We start from the raw sequence: 12,102 nt of genomic DNA, 5'->3' as shown, positions 1-12,102 counted from the left end.
TGAAGGGAACTCTGAAATTTAATGCTTTGTGGTCTGCATCACTGGAATGCAGCTCTTTCCCATACTGTGTTTCTTCAGATGTGTAAGATATGGTTAAGGCTTTCTGAAAGCCCCTACAGAGAAGCCCTGATGTAACTGTGTACACTCACAGTATTCAGATGAGCATTCCTGCATTCCAGTTGCTGCAGCAGAAGTCTGTAAATCTTTTTCATCCTTTTTTAGAAACAGTATGAAAAAAATTGCACAATGGCAATATGATTATAATTCTTCTGAGAGTAAGCACAAACTCTCCTGGTAGGTTTCATTCTTAAATGAATATAGGATATTATCTATCTCTCAAGTTAACTGGACTTGTTCAGAAAGTTTATTTGTGTTTGAAATAATTTGTAAGAAGTGGTGTTCTGATGGCACTTGTTTGCTGGTTTTCATGCTGTCCAAATGAGAGTACTTTAGCAATTCTACTTGTCCATCACATTGTAAATTCACCTTGGGGAATCGAGTGACTCAGTTTGGTAATGGCTCCAGATCATGCTTCTACTTCTTATTTGCAGTTGTGCATTCCACCACTCCCTTGACGGCTGCCAAGTTTCTGTATTTCCATAGATTACCTTGTTCCAGATGCCTTTGCAGACATGCAGAGCTCTTAAATTCCCTTCTGGTAGCTCTCAAAATCTGCTGCTTTGTGCAGGTGGAGCTCTCCCGGTTGGTTCTGCCTGAGTGCATGCTCGTCCTTGCCTGTGCAGAGGAGGACCTTGAGCTACCTGGGCTGCTCTTTTCTCCTGTGTGCCTGCATTCCTGCCTCTCCTCTCTTCCTCCTCCAGGTCCAGTCAGGGAGGAGCCCCATTGCTGTCACCTCTGCAGCTGTGCAGTAAGAAAATGCTTCTATGTGCTATGGAAGAAAAGGCAGCAGAACATTTTCTGAACATTTTCTATCAATTTGTCACATAAATTGTGCTGTTTCTGAGGTGGGAAAGAAGTTGTCTGGCAGCTGGAAGTTTCCTTGCTTAGGGCTAGAGGGATAGCAAACTGCAGGAACGTGTTGGGGCACTACACAGCACAAAGCAAAGACCTCCAGCTTCGAAATCAAGTGCAGCAACCCCTGCTACTCACCTTGTCCAGACAGCCCTGTCTGCCTTAACCTGCAGGAGCAGCTTGCAGGAAGAAGTCACAGCTGCACGCAAAAGAGGTTGTGAGGGCTCAGTTTAAGAGTAGGGAAATCTCCCTCTTCCTTGTCTTCCCTCTCGGATATGTCACTGTCCCCCCTCTCCACAGCATCACGAGGCTGATGGAGAGGACTTGCTGGAGAAGGGCTCTCAGTCTGTTCAGCCTGAGCAGCTTTTCACATTTCAACCTCTTTATTTCATCCTGTGGTTGTACATACATGTCCTTAGTTGCATTTATGATAATTACGAAAAATACCCTGAATGTATCACTCTGCTCGTAATATAACATTCAAAAAAGATGGAGGTACAGACAGCATTACAAAGATGTGTTACAGAACCACTCACTCAGCATGGCTGTTGTGTGAGCTCTAGGTGAGCACTCTTGGCCAACTGTTTGATGTCAGTGCTCCTGCTCCACAAGCAGTTAAGGTGGTTGATGGTGTGCTGTGCTCTTCTCAAAGGAAGAAATTACTAATTTATGTGCAAGTCATCAGAAATAAATCAGGTTTAAGTGATTTTTGTCTTTTTTCAGTCACTGGTTGCAGGTGTTCGCTAATTTCTGGTCATCTGCATTTACTTTGAAAATGTGTTCAACTGGATTATCTGCTTTTTATCTTGTTAATAAAAAAATGGACTATTCAAAAAAGTGATCGTGGCTCTCGGCACTGTCTGGCCAAGCTTTGCATTTCTTGCCAGCAGTTAGGAAGTTGGTATTTGGGAGTTTCCTGAATAAGCATTACACCTTTTTCTCTGTGACTGTAAGAGCAAGTCTGTGATTATACTGTTTTACAAAAAAATGTACCAAAATAACTTTTAAAAATTTATATTACTCAAATCTGGTTGGGCCAATGTATTGCTGGCTGCTGTCTTATTCTCTAAATCTGACTACTGGGTGAACATCCTCTCTGCATGGAGGATCCAACATGCAGAGCTGGGGCATGCCAAGTCAGTAGTACCTGCATTTTGGGACCAGTGCATATCTTACCAGTGCCAAAATACCATATAATGTGAGATGCAGCTCATCCAGAAAAGTGAAACACGATAAAGAACATCTCTTGGACATTGTTCAGCATCATTGAGTGGTTGGAAGCCCCAGAAGGGGAGTTGAGGATTTTTGGCTGATGCTGCCTTTAGGCCTCATGAGTGCTCTCCACCACTGTCCTACTGACTCAGTCTGCTCTCCAACAGGTTTTGTGCTGGGAAAAGCACATCTGCCAGAAATATGTGGATTTGCTAGGGGTCCCAGAACCATCTTACATGACCATGAGTGCAGCTGGGCAGCAGGTCCTGGGCAAGTGCTACAGTTGGAGATGTCTCCTGGAAAGATGTCCCTGAGAAGGGGATGTGGTGGGACAGTGCAGTGGGCTGAGCCTTGAAACTTGTCACAAAATGGCAGTATTGCCAAAATCCTGTACAATTCACTGGATTTTAATGCCTAACAGTGATTATGTAGCTCGGTGATGGATCTGACTCTTGCCATGTGCAGCACAGGTTGCAGGTGATTTTGTCACCTGGTTTCTCACTCGAGGCCCATCGGACAGACCGGTGTTTGTGGAACGCGGCTCAAGAGCGTTACACAAGCCTGGAGTAACTTCCTTACAACCTGGAGAAAAATGTATTTGCATGATCTGGAGCCCAGGTGCAAGGCTGCAAAACTTGCCAGTCACAAACCACAGAGGCCCGGTTGGAGCTGGAATGGCACTCGGTGATGGTTTGGGCAGGGGCGAAGGGTCAAAACGAGTCCTGTAATGGAAAGCAGGGCTGAACCTTCGCGTGGGAGCTGCGGCTCCATAATTGCCACACTGTGTGATGTTGCCATGGCTGCCCGGGCAGTCCCTGCGTGGTTTCCTGATGTGTGAGAGCCGGCCGAGGCTGCCGGCGAGCGCAGAGCTGCCCTACGTGTTTGGGGAGCTCAGGCGTGCGCTGGCAAGCCGCGGTGATGGGAGGATCCCTGTGTGGGAGATTGCAGGCTTTGAGCTCAGTCTCTTCCCCATCTCTTCCCTCCCAACAGATCAGAGAACGGGCTGTGATTTTTGCAGGACTTTAAACACCCTTTTTTTTTTTTTTTTACTTCTTTCTCTCCATTGCAAAGTTCTTCATTCTGCCTTAAGCCGGGGTCGTGCTAGGAGCGAGGCTGCAGTGTGAAATGGAGAATCCTGGGGACACGAAGGAAGGCCTGGGGGGGCTTGCCGGGCCTGGGGGACTCTGGCATGTTTTGATCGCAGAGCCTTTGGCTGCCTTGCCATCTGCATAGCCTGTGAATAGTTTTCTCTGGCACAGACCTTGTTCCTTAGTGTTGCATCATCTCTGGGAGAAAGGCCAGGTCCGGAGCCCCAGCACAAAGGCTTTCTGAAGCCGATGAAGCTTGTTCTGTGTGCGGAGCGTCTCTCTCCTTCCTGTCGTCCTTTCCATGAGATTCCTGAAGCGGCCTCCGTCCGACAGCCCCCTCTCAACAGCTGCTTTTTCTCCGCCGCTTCCTGCACACCTGGCTGATGCAACGTCTGCCTGGGAAGCGCTGCCGGAGCCTCCTCTGAAGCCGGGTTGTTTGCCCCGATGGGAGTGGCCGGGCAGGCGGCCCTGTCACGTGGAGGCCCTAAATAGATGTATAAAGGACGTACGGCGAGACCTCGAGGCGCAGGCAGAGAGTATTTAGTGGGATTATGCAGAAATCTTTTTTCCGATACTGGGACTGGAGGTTGCAGTCCTACTCCTGGCAACTTGTTAGTGGTTAGGCTTCCACTGGTTGTAAGTTTGGGATACTGCTCTGTGCCAGTAAATCCTGCTGATTCCCCTTCTATATTCAGCGACTTCCCGTGACTCTGGACTGTCTGAATTCTCATGGGAACTGTAATTCTCTGGCTTTGGATTTGATCCTAGTTATTGCCCTTTATTGCCGAGTTTCCCTCTGACCTTGCATGTGGTACAGGCTTTTCTCTCTGAAATACCTTCAAAACGCAATTTCAAGGTCTAAAGGTTTTTTTCTTTTTGTGGGGGGGTTGTCTGACAAGCTTTTAAATTTAATGTTTGTCTGCTTAGGAAAGTTTAATGGTTGCATGGACGAAACCATTCATGTGAATACTATTGCATCCACAAGCAACAAAATTTAGAACAAGGAACCACTTTGGTCTGTTAAGATTGAACCAATGTTATTTACATTATTTAAATTAATCTTGAATCTTACTTGATCTGTGGCTGTTTTCTGGTGTAGGGAGGTCTCTTAAAACCTGAAAACATAGGGATATATATGGACAAGGTGTGGTGGACTGAGCAGTGGTACTTCCAATACTGCTTTTCCTAGTTATCAGCCCCATTGAAGAAATTTATTGCCCCTAGAGCAGTGTCTAAATGGAATATGTATTTTACCTGTTTCTGCTTTTAGTCCAGTCTTCTTGGCATCAGCTGCAATTGATGAGACATGGCAGTGTTTCCTTCCTGCCACCTGTTTTGGCAAAGACTTAGAGGAGATGGTCGCAGCAGTACCATCAGCTGCCACAGCTGGATTCACTGGAGGTTGGTTGTCAAACTCTTAATCTCAGACTATCTGTTCTGAACCTTTTTGTTTGCATTTTTGTGACATACAGTCATTTGACTGTTCTCCTTCACCTCATGGGAAAAGAGAGCAGCAACCTCACAGTATAGGACCAGCATAGCAATTAGGATGTGTTTCCTGCACTGCAGAATAGTTTTGCCCCATGACTGTTACAAAATCAAAAGTTTGTGGAACTGGAAGAGAAAAGGGATATTTTTCATCTCTCCTATTCCATGTACTTTAGTAATTTTTTGTCTCAACTGTGCTGCCTTATGTGTAATCCTTTTTTTCTCTTGTTTTACTATATATTTTCCTGTATTTGCAAAAGTAAAATGTAATAAATAGAATAAAATATACTAAATAAAAATATAATTTTAAATGCTTCATTATTAGAAGAATTTGTCACTTTCACAGCAACTTGGAATGCTGTGAGATAGAGTCACTGTAAAGCAATGTTTTTAGCATAGAAAGGGGTTCTTTTTGAGTCTGTGGTATTTTTCTGAATTTCTCCAATATTTCTGTTACTAATTTAGTTTTATTTTTATGATTTTAGATTTTCATAGTGATGTTTTCTTGAAGACTTCCTCTGTTTATGACTCTTAAAGTTATGTGGGCTTTAATATGACGTTCTTGGTTGGGATAATCCTTTTTGCACTGCATTGTTGTCATTCCTTTAAAACACTGTCTGTGTCACCTGCTCAGCACACTGTGTGTGCAGACCATGCAGGTGCTGCCAGGTCCCTTCTCATCAGTGTGGGGTGCAGGCAAAGTTCCCTGGCATGTGCCTGCCACCTCTATATAAACACACCCAGAATAATTTGGTCTGCCATGGATCACTGCTACTCTGTAATTTGCTTCTGCTTTCTAATATGGCATTTTTATGGAATTATCCTTATTGATGACTCTTCAACCAATTTACAAGCAGTAGAAATTAAACTTTACAGTAAGGTTCTGTTATGCAAATTGGATGTTTTAAGAAAGTCCAAACAAACCCTTGTTTGGATCTTTACTTCTGGAGCATATTGAACGGTCAAGGATGTGATTGAATTGTCCAGGAGAAAGTATTTCTGGAGGCAAAGTCTTACCTACCCTTTTTTTTTATCTCTTACTAAATTTCTCTTCTATTTTTTCTCATAGTATCTAAAATCTTTAATGATTTCAAAAGAAAAACAGGATTTTGTTTTGGTTTGCATAATATCTTGACTGCTGAAGCAGCAGCAAAGTTTTGAGGTTATTGTGTTTGCTTTTCAAAGTAATTTCTGCAGTCTTGGGTCAGTTGCTAAGAGTACTTGACTATGCATTTTGTAATTTCTCTGCTTGGTTTAATTTCTGTCAGTTGCTCTCTCATTATTTGCAGTCCCTTAAGGTGTAGTTCACAGAGGAGTTTAACTAAAATTGATGTTTTCTTCATGAGATAAAATGATGGAATTGTGTGGATGGATATTGTGAAAATTGCCTTAAAATGGCTTAAACCTAGTTTAATTTTTTTATTAAATTTACTTACTTTCCATCTGTTTCCAAATTTTATCAAAATCAGTTTAACTTGCTTGTACCTCAGTTTTAATAATGGCTTACATAGTCTTCACTGAACAACTTTATCATGCTGGCATTGGCTAAGTAGGTGTATGCATAAACATTTGTTGAGGTAGTGTGTAGTGCTTTCACAGGCCACTTCAAGAATAATGGGAATTGTTAATATGATTTCATATCTTGTAGGGAACAACTTGACTGATGCATAGGCCCATGGATACCAAAAGCATTTTTAATCATCCATATTCTAAAAGCAGTAGTCTTGCTATTCCCTGATCTTTGACTCCAGCTCTTGTGAGTGTGATGAGCAGGAACAGCTCTCATGGGTTCTTGCTTTTTGACATTTTACAATTTTAAAATGCTCTTATTCTTGTTCTAAGAGCTTGTCAGTGTTTTTTCAAGGTTTTCTAGATCCCAGAGAGCAAAGTGAACTCTGAACCAAATATGTACATATAAGCATTTCTTTTTGCATATGGTTGGATACCTATAAACCAGGGGACAGTTTTGAGAAAGGCCTAAGACAAATCTTTAACCATTGTGCTATACTTGTCAATAATTATCATGGTATGCATAGCTAGTAATGAATTCCAGTGTTGCCTGTTACTTTGATCCTTCCTGTAGCAGACCAGGACTGAGTTCTCTCAGACCCCTGGGGATAGAATTGCTTGCTTTGTCAGCCCACTAGCAGATGATGTATGGGTGTAATGATAATAGTGAATACTTATATCAATATTTCATTCTTTAAAACTGGCACAGTTGTTTCCTTGCTGCTTAGTGAACCCAGCTTGTTTTCTGAGCAGAGCTAAGCATTCCTATTGGTAAATTGAGGCACAATTCAAGTACTTTTAGCAATCTGTTTCACAGTCAATTGGAGCTAAATGATTTAAGGATTTATCTGCTCTGCCCCTGTGTCTGTGTAGATGTCCTTATAGAACAACATGTCTGAAATTCAGGGAATTTGATGCATTTTTTTTACCTAACTGTTAAATACAGAAAACCTTGATCTGTTTCTGTTTGCTCTAAAGGTGCTTTCCCTTCTGTCAAGGATCTGACCTTGACATGAGGTTTGTGCTTGAACAGGGAGTGCTTGGTTGGACTCAGGTGGACTGTGCACATATTTGAGTGGCACTGGCTGATGAGAGGACTATGTCAGCATGGTAATGGAAGCTGTTCCTGTTTACATGAGATGTCCCATAGATTTTGATTATTCTGAAATTTCCAGGGGAAAAGATAAATGAAGAAGATTTAAGATGCTAACACTTGTTACACTGCTCCACATGCCAAGTGATTTGCCACTGGTGCAGATGACAGTGTAAGTATGAACTCAACAGACCTTGCTGTTTCTGTCCCAAATGAGGCTGCCTGAGAGGATGCCAAAGAAGGCTGCATGGCAGAGCTGCTACTACCAGTTTTCCACCAGCTCTGGACTGGCCTGTGGCAGTATGAGGTGCAGGAGAAGAAAGTACTTTGAATTTTATATGACTGGTAGTGGCGTGGGAGCTTAAGAAATGTGCAACTCATTATACACAGAGCTCATCCTTTGTAGGTGACTTAGAGGCCCATTGCTGAGCATAGAGAAGATGATGGTGGTTATTGTTCAGACATTAGTAATTCTGGATTGTAAAAAGTCTGGAATCTGCTTCCAGTTTGGGACTTCAATAACTGGAGTTGCTGGGAAGTGTGGGGAGAGGTAAAGGAAGCGCTTGTCTGTTCTTTATTGTCTGCAAACAAGAAGTGGTTGCTGTCATTGCACATAGAGGTGATTTCCCTGTTCTCCCTGCCCTGGCTCACATGTTGAAGTTTTGCATAATCAGAAAATGCTTTTGTCAGTTTGTCCACGATATGGTTGTACCAGTGTTACCTTTTTATCTTTCTTGGCCATGCATAAGACACTGGTTGCACAATGGTAAAGTATTTCAGGCTCTCTGTGGCCACAGACTCACAGATGTGCACTGACCCTGCAGAGGAACAGGATGAATCTCTGTCCTCCCCCTGCTTAGTAACTGCTTTGCCCTTGAATCTGTGACTGTGGGAAGGTGCAAGGGACACATTCTGTCCCCCCTGACATTGTACAGCATCACCTGAGCAGCACCAAAGGGTGATGGAATGTGAATTTAGGTAGCACATGCAATCTGTGAGGCTGTGCCCGGGGTTTTTTCTCTGCAGGTGAAATTTTCATGATGCTCACAAATACTTAGTAGAGTTTGTCAGCAGATGTTGCACACCATGGGTGCCCAGAGGTGTCTTTATGACTGGGACATGAGTGAAGACAGGTACAGCCACATCTTGAAGGAGGAATCTCCGGTGAGCTCTTTGACTCACCATGCTTGATTGTCCCTGTTAGTACAGACTTTTAACACCACAAGTAATAAAGTGAGTTTCCAGCAGTAAATTTTCTGCATCTTCTTTATTTGTACATGGATGGCACTGGCTGTGGAAATGAGCCAATGCAGTGCTGCAGCCATTGCATCCTAAACAGCGTTCTGAAAATTCAATTCACTGTTACAGCAGCAGGTGTTGCTTAACCTTCCCTTGGTCAGCTTAGATTTATTACAGTCCTTTCTGTCAATACAGCATGTTACCTGAAGTAACTGAATAGCACATATTCACAGTGTAGCCAAGGCAGCACTCACAGTGGCTCAGTCCCTTGGCATGTGACCTGTGCTGAGAGAGAACTGGGGATCCCAGCTGGGCTGGCTGTGTGGGTGGATGCTCATCTGGGCTGTTCTGATGATGTTGGGGAAGACCAAGTATCCTTATACCAGTATGACTGGTTAAGGAGGCTGCTGTGTAGGTGCCAAATGTGGAGGAAAAAATGTATCTTTAAATGCTGCACTTTCAAAACCAGCTAAATATTATCTACCTGTTAGGCCATCAAAATTCCCATCTCCATTTGATTTCAAGAAGAATTGTGTTGTAAGGCAGACAGATTTGTGCTGTGGTCTGAAGCTCATTAGATTTGAATTAAGACACTGAATTTAGTAAAACTTCTTCCAGTGGCAGCAGAGAGAACTGGGTGTGACTTTGTTTTTTTTCTCCTTCAGCTATATTTTTGGAGGTAGAGGTAGGAAGGACCTTGGGTATTGAATGTACAGGAAATTGGCCAGTTTGGTAGGTGAACACGTAGATCTCAACCCCGGAGTTTTCTGTCAGGCTGATGTTCTGCCTGTTAGCAGGCCAAGTGTCATGGAGTCCAGACTGTAATGTAGCCTGAAGGTGATGTGGTCTTGGACAGCACTTGAAGCTGGTCTCAGCAATTCGTTTTGAACTGTCACATTGTCACAGTTGAAAGTACACATAAAATAGCACCAAACAGTAAAATCTGAACATGGGTGATAGTTGGGCAAATATTGCTGGGTCAACATAAAAGTGAAGTGTAATTTGCCTTGTTTAACCTTTTGATTTGCTATTTCATGTTTCTCCAGTAATCTCCTTCCCAAAAATGGGAGTTCACACCATATCAGTGCAGCAGCATTTGTGTACAGTACTGATAGAAAGAGGGTTTCCTATGAGAAGTGGGTGAAAACTTGTCCCAGTTACCCCTGGGCTGCCCAGGTATCCTGTGACTCTCTAGTCCAGAAGCTGCACCTGAAATCCTTCAGTTCTGCTGAGTCACAGGCAGGCGGGAAGCTGGAATTCATCCTGAACTGTCAGGCTGCTGCCAGCTGGGTACAGTCATTGGCAAAGGCATGAGATCAATAGAGGGAAAAACATCTAAACAAGTATTTAGAAAGATTACTGGGTGTGGGGAGAGGAAGAGTTTTCCATGTTCCTTAAAGGGAAGGATGCTTCAGACACTGAGAAACTTGTATTGCTTTTAACCTTGTGCTAGAGTTTTACGTGACTTGGTTGAAGCAGGGATTGATGTCTGTAGCTTTTAGCTGTATTTTAGGAGCAGTTTGTCTCATCTTGTGGCAGTGTAGAAATCACAGCTCTTGTCACAAGCACAAGAAAGGGTAAATAAAACACTTCTGGAAGGTCCTTTTATTTTTTTCCTCAGAAAACACACTCAAGGACACTGGACTGTCTTGGGTTGGAACTGCTTGTGAGCTTAGTCCTGCCTGTTTACTTTTTCACCTCCCACCTCCCTGTGAGACCATTGCTTTGGGGCATAACAGGGAATTGCCATAGACCACTTAGAAATCTTTATGTGCTACTTCTGTAATTCACTGTATGTCTGTCATACTCTCTGAAAGATTTTCCATAGGGATGTATGCTGCAGAAGGAAAGTATTTCCTTGTGCCAAGAGAAATGGCCTGCCTTTTAAGACAGGAAAAGGCAACATAGCATGTAGCATTTAAACTTTCTGACTCTCACTCTTCATTTGCCCTTATAGTGAGTGTGTGTTTTTGTCTTTCTGGGGGTTTTGTGTATTAAACAATGGCTGGACTGTGGTGTCCAAAGGCAGTTCCCTGTGAGAAATTCACTACCCACAGGAAAAGTTGGCTCACGGCCTCTCTGTAGCCCAGGAGGGTTCGCTGGCAGAGCCCCGAGATGCCGGGGAACATGTGACAGCAGGCTGGCTTGTCTGCGCTGCCGGAGCCAGGGAAAGGCAGTGGAAAGTATTCAAGGCTGCCCTTAAAGTTTAACGTGCAGAGAGGGTGGTTGTCACCATTTTCTTTGGTTTTGGAGCTACCTTTGCTGCATGCAGAAATGCAGTTTCTCTCTGTGTTGTGGGGGTTTCTCTCGAGTTGTGTAGAATAATAGCCCCTTTATGCTCATCTCTGTTACTGAGGCGATTTACATAACGAGGAGCTGATCCCATTTCACCTCCGGCCGCCATCCGACCCGAGGAAGTCCGCGTTTATCGGCGATTTCTCTCGCGGCCGTACAAAGCGCTGCGGTCAGCAGGGAAGGTGGAGCCCGGGCTTCCCCTCACGGCCGGCGGCTGCGCCCCGGTGCCGCCGTGACTCACCCGGCTCCCCGCACACAGCCAATGGTCCCGCCGCATTCCCCAGGCGTCTGACGTGGCTGTGCCGCGGGGAGGTGTCGGGGACAGCCGAGGCCGCTGTGTCAGGGCTCGCCGAGCCAGCGCCGCGCAGTCCGGGATGGGCCTCGTGGCCCTGGGGAGCCCTCGGTGCTGTGGGAGCGGCTGCTCTGCCGCTCACGCTCCCCTGTGCTGTAGGCCTGGCAAATGCACCTACAGACTGATCTCCAGGGACAGGTCTCAGCTTGGTCCACCCTGGCATTGTCTAGTTGTCCACAGAGATGGGATTTTGCCTGCAGCTCGTTTGGGGAAAGAGTTAGGAAATGCTGATGGAGGGCTGTGGGTGATAGGTGACAGCTGCTGCTTATATGCAGAGGGAGCTAATAGATTACTTATCTGATAATTAGTCCTAAGTTTACTTGGGGGAGGAGGGAACTGTCATTATCAGCTTTAAGGCAAAGCAGCTCATTGCATGTCAGTCCAACACTGTAAAAAACCCCCAACCTCCCCACCAAACTTCTGCCATCTACCTCTTCCCTGGCCCTACATATGAAAATGAAGTAAAAATGATGTGGCATGTCACTGATGGAAATCTATTTCTGCTTTTCTTTGCTGTGAAAGCCTTCTTTAGAGGCATCCAGGGAGACCTGACCCCATAACGGAGATGCAATGCTTTGTTTCTACCCCGGTAGGTTTCCCCATGTCCGTGACGTGTTGGCCGAGGCTCTGCGGCTCCTCTCCGCCCTCGGAGCGGCCAGTCGCTGCCCTCTGGACTCCGTGATCCCCGACGGGCGTCATGAGCATTGCAATCCCTCTGGGAGTCACCACACCAGATACGTCCTACTCCGACATGGCTGCAGGATCGGAGTGAGTGTTACCCCAGGGATGAGGAGAAAGGAGAGCGGGGGGGTGCCAGAGGGCTCACCTGGAGTCGGGCTGTAGGATTGGTGCCT

General features: G+C 44.9%; 1 protein-coding gene across 1 annotated transcript in view; it reads left to right on the top strand.

Moving 5' to 3' along the window:
* The window catches only part of SETD5 (SET domain containing 5), a 66,394-nt gene that overhangs the window by 14,018 nt on the left and 40,274 nt on the right, over window positions 1-12,102 (top strand). Inside the window, exon 2 of the mRNA XM_058031772.1 lies at window positions 11,842-12,016. Within this exon, the coding sequence (XP_057887755.1) occupies window positions 11,946-12,016 (71 nt within the window). The 5' untranslated portion in view covers window positions 11,842-11,945. The remainder of the gene's footprint in view (window positions 1-11,841; window positions 12,017-12,102) is intronic.

This window comes from Melospiza georgiana, chromosome 11 (assembly GCF_028018845.1).
Source record: "Melospiza georgiana isolate bMelGeo1 chromosome 11, bMelGeo1.pri, whole genome shotgun sequence".
NCBI lineage: Eukaryota > Metazoa > Chordata > Aves > Passeriformes > Passerellidae > Melospiza > Melospiza georgiana.
The sequence above is the reverse complement of the archived record's forward strand: the minus strand, read 5'-3'. Positions and strand labels throughout refer to the sequence as shown.